Below are 17,497 nucleotides of genomic sequence, written 5' to 3'. Positions count from 1 at the left end.
AATAAGCTACTGTGTCTGTGGCAATTTCTGATAGGAGCCTTAGCTGGAGATGATCAGGAAGAGGACGGTGATGTGAGTCTGATTCCTCAGATTCAGGGAGGAGTTGCAGAGTAAGGGCAGAGTGGCTGTCCTTGATGCTTCTGCCACAGTGTGAGGAAGAGCTGTGCCAGGTAGGACACACTGCCCACTGGCCTATGGTCTACTGAAATGTTGTGTGACTACAGTGGCTATTCCAGTAAATCCCTACACAACAAGAGGAAAAAAGACACAAGAGAGCAATAGTGTACTGGAGTATTGGCTTTATTGAAAGTGGAAAAGGCAGAGATGAGGATTCTTGGTGTCTTAGAGTGAGTGGGTTGAGGAGGGCCTTCACTGCAGGGATTGGCATGGGCTACAAGGTGAGAGTGATACCACAGAAATGTCTTCAGATGGTTTTCAGAGTGACAGGGGTGGCATGGATGTATTTGTTATCAACCCGAGGCCCATGGCAACTAGAGCTGCAAGATCTTGCCTTGTAGCCCTCAGAGGTGCCAAAGCTCCACTTGTAGCAGCTGGACCACCAAGAAGCCAAAAGGAAATGCTCATTTTTGGGAAGGAAGAAGGATGAGAGAGAGAGGCAGAGCTAGTGGAGGAGAGTGGCTCAGTGTGTTGGGAAAGGGAGTCCAAGCCTGGGCTGGGAAGTCCTGAGAGGGACGGTGTCTATACTGTAATAGCCCTGAGTAGCTAAAACCCAGGGATTGCGCTGGCAGCATACTCGGGCACAGCAACCAGCCTGCCAACTATGGGGTTTTCAGCATCCATCCTAGCAGAAGCAGGGCATTCAACCGCTGGACTAAGAGCAGCAGGGTTGGCAGCAGCTGGACTGACAGCAGCAGGGCTTACAGCAGCTGGACTGACAGCAGCAGGGCTTACAGCAGCTGGACTGACAGCAGCAGGGCTCACGGCAGCTGGACTGACAGCAGCAAGGGTTGCAGCAGCAGGGCTTACAGCAGCTGGACTGACAGCAGCAGGGGTTGCAGCAGCTGGACTGACAGCAGCAAGGTTTGCAGCAGCTGGATTGACAGCAGCAAGGCTTACAGCAGCTGGACTGACAGCAACAGGGCTTGCAGCAGCTGGACTGACAGCAGCAGGGCTTGCAGCAGCTACACTCACAGCAACTGGACTTGCAACCTCCACAGGAGCCACAGTCTCCCCTGCTGCCCCCACAGCAGCACACAGGCACACAGCAGCACACAGGCTTGCAGCAGCAGCAGGAGCCACCGGTCTCACAGCTGGAGCCACAGCCTCCAGAACAGCCACAGCAGCTCATGGTTCTGGTGTTTGGTTGACGGTGGAGTAGGACAGTGAAGCAGGCAGAAAGAGGGGTGTACAGGTGTGGAGCCTCCTGAGCCTGGGCCTTTATATCCCTGCTCAGGGTCACTTACCTGGATGCACATGGGCACTTCCTGGTTCCTGTTTGTGCCATTTTTAGGACCACTCTCTTTTATTTTGCTGTAGTTGTCATCTCCACATTACTGTCCTCTGGTCTCCACATCCTTGTTGCCTCATCACAATAACTCTAGTGCTGAATTTGTGTCCTGAGTGGATCAAGCTCCTCATTTTGGTAAAATACCAACCAACATTTCAGGCTTTTTTTTGCTTGTGTATGTCCATGCAATGTATATACGACTGTATGTGTGTGTGTGTGTGTGTGTGTGTGTGTGTGTGTGTGTGTGTGTGTTCGTGCAGGACCATGCCTCTGTGTGGGTGTGTGAGTGAGTGTGTGTGTTTCTCTCTCTCTCTCTCTCTCTCTCTCTCTCTCTCTCTCTCTCTCTCTCTCTCTCTCTGTCTCTCTCTCTCTGTCTCTGTGTGTGTGTGATTTAATGTGTACATTTTTTTGGAATGCATTCAGCTGTGTGGATGCTTGTCTTGGCCAGAGTCAGCTAGAAGGTGTCCTCCTGAGTCATTCTACTGTGCATGTTTCCTGCAGCAACCAGAGGTCCCTATTCTGACTGTTGTATCTAGCCGGCTTGCTGGGGATGCTGTGTCTGCCTTTGCTTTGTTGGGATAGTAGGCAGACTGCCTTGCCCACAGTGCCATGTTCTTCCTCTTCTTTTTGCCTCCTTCCCCACCCCTCTTTGTGTGTGTTGAAGGACAGATATGTGCTTGTGTATGTGGAAGGCATTGGTGAACCTGGGTTTTGAGGCCAAGTCTCTCACTGGCTCGTGACTCCCCTCTTAGCACAGGCTAGTGAATGAAGCCTGAGATCTGGCTGCATCCACCTCCCCAGTCCTGTAGCTCCATGTTACCATAAGAGGCTTTTAATGTATTTTGGGGGATCAAACTTAAGTCCTCACACCTGTGCTTGTAGCACTTTATCACTAGATGTATCTCTTAAAGCCAAGTCTATAAGTTACATGTAGAGTCTGTTAGTTTTTCCATTGACCCTCATTTTAAGTGACAGTTTGACAGCATTTGTTTGTTTGTTTGTTTTTAGGTAGGGTTTCTCTGTGTAGGCTTGGCTGTTCTGGACATACTTTGTAGACCAGGCTGGCCTTGAACTCACAGAGACCTACCTGCCTCTGACTCCAGAGTGCTAGTTTGAAAGACGTGCTGCACCACGCCTGATTCTTTCCAACTTTTTAAAGGCTCAACGGCTTTGCAATGAAGACCATAAGACAGGGACCTTGGGCCCAATATTTGAGTCTGAGATTCACACCATATAGGGGAGAGGAGCTCTGACAGGATTTGGGGCTTCCGAGGTCTGTGCTAAAGATGCAGATGGGCCCACTTGAGTTCCTCCTCAGTCCATGATGGGTCCAAGAATCTTAGAAGAGCACTGGCTGTCTGTGGGTCAGACTACCCTTCCCTACTCTCTGCCTTCCCTTCCTTCCCAAGTCACACTCCAGCTGCCCCTTCTCAGAGTGCATGCAGGCCTACAGGATGGAGTCAGTCTCTCCTTTTGCCCCAGGGATGACCCACTGGACAGTCTTTACTGCACGGTTCCCAGAGTTTCTCCATTAGCAGCTGGCTCCTGTACTTGGCTGAGTCCTGACCCCTACCTTGTCCACTCCATGGGGTTTGGTGTGGAAACCCCCACTTCAGACAACTGTCTAGCATTAGCCCAGAGCTTTGCCAACCTTAGAGCAGTGGTTCCCAACCTTCCTAATGCTACGACTCTTTAACAACGTTCCTCATGTGCTAGATACCCTCAGCCCTTAAATGACTTCCTTGCTACTTCCTAAGTGTAATCGCTACAGTGATGAGCTGAAATGCAAGCATAAGATATGTAAGAGATGTTCTATGGTTCCCTCAAAGGGACTGAGATCCACTAGTTGAGAACCTGCTGGTCGTGAGGTGAGGTGAGGTGAGGTGAGGTGATGGCCGAGCTGCCTGGCAAGGGGTCTCTGGACCATGAATGTGAGCACCATAAAGGAGTCTGTTCTCCACTGATGTAGTTAACATTTACCTTTTCGAACGTGGGACAAGCCACACTGGGTGGTTCCTACTTTTCATCTTAGCACACAGGGAGGCAGAGGCAGGCAGATCTCTGCGAGTTTGAGGCCAAACTGGTTTACAAAGCAAGTGCAAGAGAGTCAAGGCTCCGTGGAGAAACCCTGTCTTGCAACAAAACACACTCAAAATCAAACCTTGGACCACTGGCTGATGTGCCTCGTGAAGGTCCCTAAGCCAATCTGGCCTGCAGGTCCTCCCAGCATCCCTCAGGCCCTCCCTATCACAGGGTATGGCTCCCATACCCCGCTTGTACCTTGACCTCTCCAGCCCATGGGCTTGAGCCGCTCTTCCATAGGAATCCTGATTTTAGGGTTCCATAACTGTCTCTTTCTCTGCCCCTTCTTTTGACCCTCTGGCTGGAGTGCTTGGCTCCAGCCTCTCTCTTCCCCTGCCACTGTCTCTACATGGTTCGAGGCCAGGACCACTTAGGAGTCTCCCAGATGTGTCTGCCTTTCTTTATGCTCTGCCACATGTCTATAACAAACCTCTCATGCACCATACCCAGGAGCACTCATAGTTCCTCTCCTTGTCTTTTTGCTTCTTGGCTTCATTCACAATTTGATGTTGTACAGAGGAACTCTGAGACAGAGCCTATTGTGCAGTCAGATCAGTCTAGAAAGCAGCGCCAGTTCTACCCCCAAACTCCTCTCGGCTTTTTCTTCAGGTCTCCAACTTACCCATGGCCTTATTATCTACCCTTTCTAACTTCCCCCCTCCCACACTCCAAATAACTAAATACCCTGTCTCTGTGGTTTGAATGAACATGGCTCCCACAGACGCACAAGGAGTGGCAATTTTGGAGATGAGGCCTTGTTGGAGGCCGTGTGCCATAGGGCATGTGCTCTGTGCTTTCAGAAAATCAAGCCAGGCCCAGTGGCACACTGTCTTCCTGCTGCCTGCCAATGCAGATGAAGATTTCTCAGCTCCTTCTCCAGCACCATGTCTGCTGGGTGCCGCCATGCTTCCTGCCATGACAAGAGTGGAATAAACTATGGATCTGTGAGCCACCCAAATGAAAGGTTCTCCCTTAGAGGACTTGCTGTGTTCATGGTTTCTCTTCACAGCAAAAGACACCCTAAGACAGTGGATATGGATCTCTGGGTCTCACTGGCCAGACACCTGTAATCGGTGAGGTCCAAGTCTCAGGGAGAGAGATCCTATGTCGAATGATAAACAGGAAGCACGTTGATATCTGTGAGCCCCACCTCATCTACAGAGCGAGTTCTAGGGCAGTCAGAGCTGTTCAACAGAGAAATCATGTGTCCTAAATCTAAAGTAAATAAAAGAATAAATAAATAAGTAAATAAATAAGAGCAAAATCAAGGAAGGCACCTAGCACTGGCCTCTGGTCTTTGCTTATACACACCCTGCAAGTGTACCTATAATCAGGTGCCTATGGGCACACTACCTTGCAAAGACAGACACACAGACAGACAGACAGACGTAGAGACAGACGTACAGACAGATGTATACACACACACACACACACACACACACACACACACACACACACACCGTTCAAAGCCAGAACAAGCTCTACTACACTTGAACTACCCTCCATAGATGAGAAGAATTGCTTGTATTGTTAATAAGCTACTGTGTCTGTGGCAATTTCTGATAGGAGCCTTAGCTGGAGATGATCAGGAAGAGGACGGTGATGTGAGTCTGATTCCTCAGATTCAGGGAGGAGTTGCAGAGTAAGGGCAGAGTGGCTGTCCTTGATGCTTCTGCCACAGTGTGAGGAAGAGCTGTGCCAGGTAGGACACACTGCCCACTGGCCTATGGTCTACTGAAATGTTGTGTGACTACAGTGGCTATTCCAGTAAATCCCTACACAACAAGAGGAAAAAAGACACAAGAGAGCAATAGTGTACTGGAGTATTGGCTTTATTGAAAGTGGAAAGGGCAGAGATGAGGATTCTTGGTGTCTTAGAGTGAGTGGGTTGAGGAGGGCCTTCACTACAGGGATTGGCATGGGCTACAAGGTGAGAGTGATACCACAGAAATGTCTTCAGATGGTTTTCAGAGTGACAGGGGTGGCATGGATGTATTTGTTATCAACCCGAGGCCCATGGCAACTAGAGCTGCAAGATCTTGCCTTGTAGCCCTCAGAGGTGCCAAAGCTCCACTTGTAGCAGCTGGACCACCAAGAAGCCAAAAGGAAATGCTCATTTTTGGGAAGGAAGAAGGATGAGAGAGAGACAGAGCTAGTGGAGGAGAGTGGCTCAGTGTGTTGGGAAAGGGAGTCAAAGCCTGGGCTGGGAAGTCCTGAGAGGGACAGTGCCTATACTGTAATAGCCCTGAGTAGCTAAAACCCAGGGATTGCGCTGGCAGCATACTCGGGCACAGCAACCAGCCTGCCAACTATGGGGTTTTCAGCATCCATCCTAGCAGAAGCAGGGCTTTCAACCGCTGGACTAAGAGCAGCAGGGCTTACAGCAGCTGGACTGAGAGCAGCAGGGCTTACAGCAGCTGGACTGACAGCAGCAGGGCTTACAGCAGCTGGACTGACAGCAGCAGGGCTCACAGCAGCTGGACTGACAGCAGGAAGGGTTGCAGCAGCAGGGCTTACAGCAGCTGGACTGACAGCAGCAGGGGTTGCAGCAGCTGGACTGACAGCAGCAAGGTTTGCAGCAGCTGGATTGACAGCAGCAAGGCTTACAGCAGCTGGACTGACAGCAACAGGGCTTGCAGCAGCTGGACTGACAGCAGCAGGGCTTGCAGCAGCTACACTCACAGCAGCTGGACTTACAACCTCCACAGGAGCCACAGCCTCCCCTGCTGCCCTCACAGCAGCATACAGGCACACAGCAGCACACAGGCTTGCAGCAGCAGTAGGAGCCACCGGTCTCACAGCTGGAGCCACAGCCTCCAGAACAGCCACAGCAGCTCATGGTTCTGGTGTTTGGTTGACGGTGGAGTAGGACAGTGAAGCAGGCAGAAAGAGGGGTGTACAGGTGTGGAGCCTCCTGAGCCTGGGCCTTTATATCCCTGCTCAGGGTCACTTACTTGGATGCACATGGGCACTTCCTGGTTCCTGTTTGTGCCATTTTTAGGACCACTCTCTTTTATTTTGCTGTAGTTGTCATCTCCACATTACTGTCCTCTGGTCTCCACATCCTTGTTGCCTCATCACAATAACTTTAGTGCTGAATTTGTGTCCTGAGTGGATCAAGCTCCTCATTTTGGTAAAATACCAACCAACATTTCAGGCTTTTTTTTGCTTGTGTATTTCCATGCAATGTATATATGACTGTATTTGTGTGTGTGTGTGTGTGTGTGTGTGTGTGTGTGTGTGTGTCTTTGGTGTTTGTGTGTGTGTTCGTGCAGGACCATGCCTCTGTGTGGGTGTGTGAGTGAATGTGTGTGTTTCTCTCTCTCTCTCTCTCTCTCTCTCTCTCTCTCTCTCTCTCTCTCTCTCTCTCTTTCTTTCTGTGTGTGTGTGTGTGTGATTTAATGTGTACATTTTTTTGGAATGCATTCAGCTGTGTGGATGCTTGTCTTGGCCAGAGTCAGCTAGTAGGTGTCCTCCTGAGTCATTCTACTGTGCATGTTTCCTGCAGCAACCAGAGGTCCCTATTCTGACTGTTGTATCTAGCCGGCTTGCTGGGGATGCTGTATCTGCCTTTGGTTTGTTGGGATAGTAGGCAGACTGCCTTGTCCACCGTGCCATGTTCTTCCTCTTCTTTTTGCCTCCTTCCCCACCCCTCTTTGTGTGTGTTGAAGGACAGATATGTGCTCGTGTATGTGGAAGGCATTGGTGAACCTGGGTTTTGAGGCCAAGTCTCTCACTGGCTTGTGACTCTCCTCCTAGCACAGGCTAGTGAATGAAGCCTGAGATCTGGCTGCATCCACCTCCCCAGTCCTGTAGCTCCATGTTACCATAAGAGGCTTTTAATGTATTTTGGGGGATCAAACTTTAGTCCTCACACCTGTGCTTGTAGCACTTTATCACTAGATGTATCTCTGAAAGCCCAAGTCTATAAGTGACATGTAGAGTCCGTTAGGTTTTCCGTTGACCCTCATTTTAAGTGACAGTTTGACAGCATTTGTTTGTTTGTTTGTTTTTAGGTAGGGTTTCTCTGTGTAGGCTTGGCTGTCCTGGACATACTTTGTAGACCAGGCTGGCCTTGAACTCACAGAGACCTACCTGCCTCTGACTCCAGAGTGCTAGTTTGAAAGACGTGCTGCAGCACGCCTGATTCTTTCCAACTTTTTAAAGGCTCAACAGCTTTGCAATGAAGACCATAAGACAGGGACCTTGGGCCCAATATTTGAGCCTGAGATTCACACCATCTAGGGGAGAGGAGCTCTGACAGGATTTGGGGCTTCCGAGGTCTGTGCTAAAGATGCAGATGGGCCCACTTGAGTTCCTCCTCAGTCCAGGATGGGTCCAAGAATCTTAGAAGAGCACTGGCTGTCTGTGGGTCAGACTACCCTTCCCTACTCTCTGCCTTCCCTTCCTTCCCAAGTCACACTCCAGCTGCCCCTTCTCAGAGTGCATGCAGGCCTACAGGATGGAGTCAGTCTCTCCCTTTGCCCCAGGGATGACCCACTGGACAGTCTTTACTCCACGGGACCCAGAGTTTCTCCATTAGCAGCTGGCGCCTGTACTTGGCTGAGTCCTGACCCCTACCTTGTCCACTCCATGGGGTTTGGTGTGGAAACCCCCACCTCAGACAACTGTCTAGCATTAGCCCAGAGCTCTGCCAACCTTAGAGCAGTGGTTCCCAACCTTCCTAATGCTATGACTCTTTAACAACGTTCCTCATGTGCTAGATACCCTCAGCCCTTAAATGACTTCCTTGCTACTTCCTAAGTGTAATCGCTACAGTGATGAACTGAAATGCAAGCATAAGATATGTAAGAGATGTTCTATGGTTCCCTCAAAGGGACTGAGATCCACTAGTTGAGAACCTGCTGGTCGTGAGGTGAGGTGAGGTGAGGTGAGGTGATGGCCGAGCTGCCTGGCAAGGGGTCTCTGGACCATGAATGTGAGCACCATATAGGAGACTGTTCTCCACTGATGTAGTTAACATTTACCGTTTCGAACATGGGACAAGCCACACTGGGTGGCTCCTACTTTTCATCTTAGCACACAGGGAGGCAGAGGCAGGCAGATCTCTGCGAGTTTGAGGCCAAACTGCTTTACAAAGCAAGTGCAAGAGAGTCAAGGCTCCGTGGAGAAACCCTGTCTTGCAACAAAACACACTCAAAATCAAACCTTGGACCACTGGCTGATGTGCCTCGTGAAGGTCCCTAAGCCAATCTGGCCTGCAGGTCCTCCCAGCATCCCTCAGGCCCTCCCTATCACAGGGTATGGCTCCCATACCCTGCCTGTACCTTGACCTCTCCAGCCCATGGGCTTGAGCCGCTCTTCCATAGGAATCCCGATTTTAGGGTTCCCTAACTGTCTCTTTCGCTGCCCCTTCTTTTGACCCCCTGGCTGGAGTGCTTGGCTCCAGCCTCTCACTTCCCCTGCCACTGTCCCTACATGGTTCGTGGCCAGGACCACTTAGGAGTTTCCCAGATGTGTCTGCCTTTCCTTATGCTCTGCCACATGTCTATAACAAACCTCTCATGCACCATACCCAGGAGCACTCATAGTTCCTCTCCTTGTCTTTTTGCTTCTTCGCTTCATTCACAATTTGATGTTGTCCAGAGGAACTCTGAGACAGAGCCTATTGTGCAGTCAGATCAGTCTAGAAAGCAGCGCCAGTTCTACCCCCAAACTCCATTCGGCTTTGTTTTCAGGGTCTCCAACTTACCCATGGCCTTATTATCTACCCTTTCTAACTTCCCCCCTCCCACACTCCAAATAACTAAATACCCTGTCTCTGTGGTTTGAATGAACATGGCTCCCACAGACGCACAAGGAGTGGCAATATTGGAGATGAGGCCTTGTTGGAGGCCGTGTGCCATGGGGCATGTGCTCTGTGCTTTCAGAAAATCAAGCCAGGCCCAGTGGCACACTGTCTTCCTGCTGCCTGCCAATGCAGATGAAGATTTCTCAGCTCCTGCTCCAGCACCATGTCTGCTGGGTGCCGCCATGCTTCCTGCCATGACAAGAGTGGAATAAACTATGGATCTGTGAGCCACCCAAATGAAAGGTTCTCCCTTAGAGGACTTGCTGTGTTCATGGTTTCTCTTCACAGCAAAAGACACCCTAAGACAGTGGACATGGATCTCTGGGTCTCACTGGCCAGACACCTGTAATCGGTGAGGTCCAAGTCTCAGGGAGAGAGATCCTATGTCGAATGATAAACAGGAAGCACGTTGATCTCTGTGAGCCCAGCCTCATCTACAGAGCGAGTTCTAGGGCAGTCAGAGCTGTTCAACAGAGAAATCATGTGTCCTAAATCTAAAGTAAATAAAAGAATAAATAAATAAGTAAATAAATAAGAGCAAAATCAAGGAAGGCACCTAGCACTGGCCTCTGGCCTTTGCTTATACACACCCTGCAAGTGTACCTATAATCAGGTGCCTATGGGCACACTACCTTGCAAAGACAGACACACAGACAGACAGACAGACGTAGAGACAGACGTACAGACAGATGTACACACACATACACACACACACACACACACACACACACACACACACACACACCGTTCAAAGCCAGAACAAGCTCTACTACACTTGAACTACCCTCCATAGATGAGAAGAACTGCTTGTATTGTTAATAAGCTACTGTGTCTGTGGCAATTTCTGATAGGAGCCTTAGCTGGAGATGATCAGGAAGAGGATGGTGATGTGAGTCTGATTCCTCAGATTCAGGGAGGAGTTGCAGAGTAAGGGCAGAGTGGCTGTCCTTGATGCTTCTGCCACAGTGTGAGGAAGAGCTGTGCCAGGTAGGACACACTGCCCACTGGCCTATGGTCTACTGAAATGTTGTGTGACTACAGTGGCTATTCCAGTAAATCCCTACACAACAAGAGGAAAAAAGACACAAGAGAGCAATAGTGTACTGGAGTATTGGCTTTATTGAAAGTGGAAAGGGCAGAGATGAGGATTCTTGGTGTCTTAGAGTGAGTGGGTTGAGGAGGGCCTTCACTGCAGGGATTGGCATGGGCTACAAGGTGAGAGTGATACCACAGAAATGTCTTCCGATGGTTTTCAGAGTGACAGGGGTGGCATGGATGTATTTGTTATCAACCCGAGGCCCATGGCAACTAGAGCTGCAAGATCTTGCCTTGTAGCCCTCCGAGGTGCCAAAGCTCCACTTGTAGCAGCTGGACCACCAAGAAGCCAAAAGGAAATGCTCATTTTTGGGAAGGAAGAAGGATGAGAGAGAGAGAGGCAGAGCTAGTGGAGGAGAGTGGCTCAGTGTGTTGGGAAAGGGAGTCCAAGCCTGGGCTGGGAAGTCCTGAGAGGGACAGTGCCTATACTGTAATAGCCCTGAGTAGCTAAAACCCAGGGATTGCGCTGGCAGCATACTCGGGCACAGCAACCAGCCTGCCAACTATGGGGTTTTCAGAACCAACCTAGCAGAAGCAGGGCTTTCAACCGCTGGACTAAGAGCAGCAGGGTTGGCAGCAGCTGGACTGACAGCAGCAGGGCTTACAGCAGCTGGACTGACAGCAGCAGGGCTTACAGCAGCTGGACTGACAGCAGCAGGGCTCACAGCAGCTGGACTGACAGCAGCAGGGCTCACAGCAGCTGGACTGACAGCAGGAAGGGTAGCAGCAGCAGGGCTTACAGCAGCTGGACTGACAGCAGCAGGGGTTGCAGCAGCTGGACTGACAGCAGCAAGGTTTGCAGCAGCTGGATTGACAGCAGCAAGGCTTACAGCAGCTGGACTGACAGCAACAGGGCTTGCAGCAGCTGGAGTGACAGCAGCAGGGCTTGCAGCAGCTACACTCACAGCAGCTGGACTTGCAACCTCCACAGGAGCCACAGTCTCCCCTGCTGCCCCCACAGCAGCACACAGGCACACAGCAGCACACAGGCTTGCAGCAGCAGCAGGAGCCACCGGTCTCACAGCTGGAGCCACAGCCTCCAGAACAGCCACAGCAGCTCATGGTTCTGGTGTTTGGTTGACGGTAGAGTAGGACAGTGAAGCAGGCAGAAAGAGGGGTGTACAGGTGTGGAGCCTCCTGAGCCTGGGCCTTTATATCCCTGCTCAGGGTCACTTACCTGGATGCACATGGGCACTTCCTGGTTCCTGTTTGTGCCATTTTTAGGACCACTCTCTTTTATTTTGCTGTAGTTGTCATCTCCACATTACTATCCTCTGGTCTCTACATCCTCTTTGCCTCATCACAATAACTCTAGTGCTGAATTTGTGTCCTGAGTGGATCAAGCTCCTCATTTTGGTAAAATACCAACCAACATTTCAGGCTTTTTTTTGCTTGTGTATGTCCATGCAATGTATATACGACTGTATTTGTGTGTGTGTGTGTGTGTGTGTGTGTGTGTGTGTGTGTGTGTGTGTGTGTGTATGTGTGTGTTTGTGTGTGTTTGTGTGTTTGTTCGTGCAGGACCATGCCTCTGTGTGTGTGTGTGAGTGAGTGTGTGTGTTCTCTCTCTCTCTCTCTCTCTCTCTCTCTCTCTCTCTCTCTCTCTCTCTCTCTCTCTCTGTGATTTAATGTGTACATGTTTTTGGAATGCATTCAGCTGTGTGGATGCTTGTCTTGGCCAGAGTCAGCTAGTAGGTGTCCTCCTGAGTCATTCTACTGTGCATGTTTCCTGCAGCAACCAGAGGTCCCTATTCTGACTGTTGTATCTAGCCGGCTTGCTGGGGATGCTGTGTCTGCCTTTGCTTTGTTGGGATTGTAGGCAGACTGCCTTTTCCACCCTGCCATGTTCTTCCTCTTCTTTTTGCCTCCTTCCCCACCCCTCTTTGTGTGTGTTGAAGGACAGATATGTGCTTGTGTATGTGGAAGGCATTGGTGAACCTGGGTTTTGAGGCCAAGTCTCTCACTGGCTCGTGACTCCCCTCTTAGCACAGGCTAGTGAATGAAGCCTGAGATCTGGCTGCATCCACCTCCCCAGTCCTGTAGCTCCATGTTACCATAAGAGGCTTTTAATGTATTTTGGGGGATCAAACTTAAGTCCTCACACCTGTGCTTGTAGCACTTTATCACTAGATGTATCTCTTAAACCCAAGTCTATAAGTTACATGTAGAGTCCGTTAGTTTTTCCGTTGACCCTCATTTTAAGTGACAGTTTGACAGCATTTGTTTGTTTGTTTGTTTTTAGGTAGGGTTTCTCTGTGTAGGCTTGGCTGTCCTGGACATACTTTGTAGACCAGGCTGGCCTTGAACTCACAGAGACCTACCTGCCTCTGACTCCAGAGTGCTAGTTTGAAAGACGTGCTGCACCACGCCTGATTCTTTCCAACTTTTTAAAGGCTCATCGGCTTTGCAATGAAGACCATAAGACACGGACCTTGGGCCCAATATTTGAGTCTGAGATTCACACCATATAGGGGAGAGGAGCTCTGACAGGATTTGGGGCTTCCGAGGTCTGTGCTAAAGATGCAGATGGGCCCACTTGAGTTCCTCCTCAGTCCAGGATGGGCCCACGGATCCTAGAAGAGCACTGGCTGTCTGTGGGTCAGACTACCCTTCCCTACTCTCTGCCTTCCCTTCCTTCCCAAGTCACACTCCAGCTGCCCCTTCTCAGAGTGCATGCAGGCCTACAGGATGGAGTCAGTCTCTCCTTTCGCCCCAGGGATGACCCACTGGACAGTCTTTACTCCACGGGACCCAGAGTTTCTCCATTAGCAGCTGGCTCCTGTACTTGGCTGAGTCCTGACCCCTACCTTGTCCACTCCATGGGGTTTGGTGTGGAAACCCCCACCTCAGACAACTGTCTAGCATTAGCCCAGAGCTCTGCCAACCTTAGAGCAGTGGTTCCCAACCTTCCTAATGCTATGACTCTTTAACAACGTTCCTCATGTGCTAGATACCCTCAGCCCTTAAATGACTTCCTTGCTACTTCCTAAGTGTAATCGCTACAGTGATGAACTGAAATACAAGCATAAGATATGTAAGAGATATTCTATGGTTCCCTCAAAGGGACTGAGATCCACTAGTTGAGAACCTGCTGGACGTGAGGTGAGGTGAGGTGAGGTGAGGTGAGGTGATGGCCGAGCTGCCTGGCAAGGGGTCTCTGGACCATGAATGTGAGCACCACATAGGAGACTGTTCTCCACTGATGTAGTTAACATTTACCGTTTCGAACGTGGGACAAGCCACACTGGGTGGCTCCTACTTTTCATCTTAGCACACAGGGAGGCAGAGGCAGGCAGATCTCTGCGAGTTTGAGGCCAAACTGCTTTACAAAGCAAGTGCAAGAGAGTCAAGGCTCCGTGGAGAAACCCTGTCTTGCAACAAAACACACTCAAAATCAAACCTTGGACCACTGGCTGATGTGCCTCGTGAAGGTCCCTAAGCCAATCTGGCCTGCAGGTCCTCCCAGCATCCCTCAGGCCCTCCCTATCACAGGGTATGGCTCCCATACCCCGCCTGTACCTTGACCTCTCCAGCCCATGGGCTTGAGCCGCTCTTCCATAGGAATCCTGATTTTAGGGTTCCATAACTGTCTCTTTCTCTGCCCCTTCTTTTGACCTCCTGGCTGGAGTGCTTGGCTCCAGCCTCTCTCTTCCCCTGCCACTGTCCCTACATGGTTCGAGGCCAGGACCACTTAGGAGTCTCCCAGATGTGTCTGCCTTTCTTTATGATCTGCCACATGTCTATAACAAACCTCTCTTGCACCATACCCAGGAGCACTCATAGTTCCTCTCCTTGTCTTTTTGCTTCTTGGCTTCTTTCACAATTTGATGTTGTCCAGAGGAACTCTGAGACAGAGCCTATTGTGCAGTCAGATCAGTCTAGAAAGCAGCGCCAGTTCTACCCCCAAACTCCTCTCGGCTTTGTCTTCAGGTCTCCAACTTACCCATGGCCTTATTATCTACCCTTTCTAACTTCCCTCCTCCCACACTCCAAATAACTAAATACCCTGTCTCTGTGGTTTGAATGAACATGGCTCCCACAGACGCACAAGGAGTGGCAATATTGGAGATGAGGCCGTGTGCCATGGGGCATGTGCTCTGTGCTTTCAGAAAATCAAGCCAGGCCCAGTGGCACACTGTCTTCCTGCTGCCTGCCAATGCAGATGAAGATTTCTCAGCTCCTTCTCCAGCACCATGTCTCCTGGGTGCCGCCATGCTTCCTGCCATGACAAGAGTGGAATAAACTATGGATCTGTGAGCCACCCAAATGAAAGGTTCTCCCTTAGAGGACTTGCTGTGTTCATGGTTTCTCTTCACAGCAAAAGACACCCTAAGACAGTGGACATGGATCTCTGGGTCTCACTCGCCAGACACCTGTAATCGGTGAGGTCCAAGTCTCAGGGAGAGAGATCCTATGTCGAATGATAAACAGGAAGCACGTTGATCTCTGTGAGCCCAGCCTCATCTACAGAGCGAGTTCTAGGGCAGTCAGAGCTGTTCAACAGAGAAATCATGTGTCCTAAATCTAAAGTAAATAAAAGAATAAATAAATAAGTAAATAAATAAGAGCAAAATGAAGGAGGCACCTAGCACTGGCCTCTGGCCTTTGCTTATACACACCCTGCAAGTGTACCTATAATCAGGTGCCTATGGGCACACTACCTTGCAAAGACAGACACACAGACAGACAGACAGACGTAGAGACAGACATACAGACAGATGTATACACACAAACACACACACACACACACACACACACACACACACACACACACACACACCGTTCAAAGCCAGAACAAGCTCTACTACACTTGAACTACCCTCCATAGATGAGAAGAACTGCTTGTATTGTTAATAAGCTACTGTGTCTGTGGCAATTTCTGATAGGAGCCTTAGCTGGAGATGATCAGGAAGAGGACGGTGATGTGAGTCTGATTCCTCAGATTCAGGGAGGAGTTGCAGAGTAAGGGCAGAGTGGCTGTCCTTGATGCTTCTGCCACAGTGTGAGGAAGACACACTGCCCACTGGCCTATGGTCTACTGAAATGTTGTGTGACTACAGTGGCTATTCCAGTAAATCCCTACACAACAAGAGGAAAAAAGACACAAGAGAGCAATAGTGTACTGGAGTATTGGCTTTATTGAAAGTGGAAAGGGCAGAGATGATGATTCTTGGTGTCTTAGAGTGAGTGGGTTGAGGAGGGCCTTCACTGCAGGGATTGGCATGGGCTACAAGGTGAGAGTGATACCACAGAAATGTCTTCAGATGGTTTTCAGAGTGACAGGGGTGGCATGGATGTATTTGTTGTAAACCCGAGGCCCATGGCAACTAGAGCTGCAAGATCTTGCCTTGTAGCCCTCAGAGGTGCCAAAGCTACAGTTGTAGCAGCTGGACCACCAAGAAGCCAAAAGGAAATGCTCATTTTTGGGAAGGAAGAAGGATGAGAGAGAGAGGCAGAGCTAGTGGAGGAGAGTGGCTCAGTGTGTTGGGAAAGGGAGTCCAAGCCTGGGCTGGGAAGTCCTGAGAGGGACAGGGCCTATACTGTAATAGCCCTGAGTAGCTAAAACCCAGGGATTGTGCTGGCAGCATACTCGGGCACAGCAACCAGCCTGCCAGCTATGGAGTTTTCAGCATCCATACTAGCAGAAGCAGGGCTTTCAACCACTGGACTAAGAGCAGCAGGGCTTACAGCAGCTGGACTGACAGCAGCAGGGCTTACAGCAGCTGGACTGACAGCAGCAGGGCTTACAGCAGCTGGACTGACAGCAGCAGGGCTTACAGCAGCTGGACTGACAGCAGCAGGGCTCACAGCAGCTGGACTGACAGCAGCAAGGGTTGCAGCAGCAGGGCTTACAGCAGCTGGACTGACAGCAGCAGGGGTTGCAGCAGCTGGACTGACAGCAGCAAGGTTTGCAGCAGCTGGATTGACAGCAGCAAGGCTTACAGCAGCTGGACTGACAGCAACAGGGCTTGCAGCAGCTGGACTGACAGCAGCAGGGCTTGCAGCAGCTACATTCACAGCAGCTGGACTTGCAACCTCCACAGGAGCCACAGCCTCCCCTGCTGCCCCCACAGCAGCACACAGGCACACAACAGCACACAGGCTTGCAGCAGCAGCAGGAGCCACCGGTCTCACAGCTGGAGCCACAGCCTCCAGAACAGCCACCGCAGGTCATGGTTCTGGTGTTTGGTTGACGGTGGAGTAGGACAGTGAAGCAGGCAGAAAGTGGGGTGTACAGGTGTGGAGCCTCCTGAACCTGGGCCTTTATATCCCTTCTCAGGGTCACTTACCTGGATGCACATGGGCACTTCCTGGTTCCTGTTTGTGCCATTTTTAGGACCACTCTCTTTTGTTTTGCTGTAGTTGTCATCTCCACAGGTACCACCATTGGTTGCTGCATTCTTGTTGCCTCATCACAATAACTCTAGTGCTGAATTTGTGTCCTGAGTGGATCAAGCTCCTCATTTTGGGAAAATACCAACCAACATTTCAGGCTTTTTTGGCTTGTGTATGCCCATGGAATGTATATACGACTGTATTTGTGTGTGTGTGTGTGTGTGTGTGTGTGTGTTTGTGTGTGTGTTCGTGCAGGACCATGTCTCTGTGTGGGTGTGTGAGTGAGTATGTGTGTTTCTCTTTCTCTCTCTCTCTCTCTCTCTCTCTCTCTCTCTCTCTCTCTCTCTCTCTCTCTCTCTCTCTCTCTCTCTCTCTCTCTCTCTCTCTCTCTCTCTTTCTCTCTCTCTCTCTCTCTCTCTCTCTCTCTCTCTCTCTCTGTGTGTGTGTGTGTGTGTGTGTGTGTGTGTGTGTGTGTGTGATTTAGTGTGTACATTTTTTTGGAATGCATTCAGCTGTGTGGATGCTTGTCTTGGCCAGAGTCAGCTAGTAGGTGTCCTCCTGAGTCATTCTACTGTGCATGTTTCCTGCAGCAACCAGAGGTCCCTATTCTGACTGTTGTATCTAGCCGGCTTGCTGGGGATGCTGTGTCTGCCTTTTCTTTGTTGGGATTGTAGGCAGACTGCCTTGCCCACCCTGCCATGTTC

The 17,497-nt window shown here is 50.3% G+C and overlaps 1 protein-coding gene across 1 annotated transcript; it reads right to left on the bottom strand.

Annotated features, from left to right (window-relative positions):
• Nucleotides 1-5,447: 5,447 nt before the first annotated feature.
• LOC311592941 (uncharacterized protein) lies at nucleotides 5,448-11,519 on the bottom strand (the record flags this gene model as incomplete). Its single annotated transcript, XM_084773845.1, has 2 exons — nucleotides 5,448-5,882; nucleotides 10,983-11,519. One exon carries the CDS (start codon nucleotides 11,517-11,519, stop codon nucleotides 11,013-11,015), a length of 507 nt encoding a protein of 168 aa, XP_084629971.1. The 3' UTR covers nucleotides 5,448-5,882; nucleotides 10,983-11,012.
• Between the last annotated feature and the right edge of the window lie 5,978 nt (nucleotides 11,520-17,497).

This window comes from Acomys minous (genome assembly GCF_964271855.1).
Source record: "Acomys minous genome assembly, chromosome: 2".
Lineage (NCBI taxonomy): Eukaryota > Metazoa > Chordata > Mammalia > Rodentia > Muridae > Acomys > Acomys minous.
This window is presented reverse-complemented; position numbering and strand designations above follow the sequence as displayed.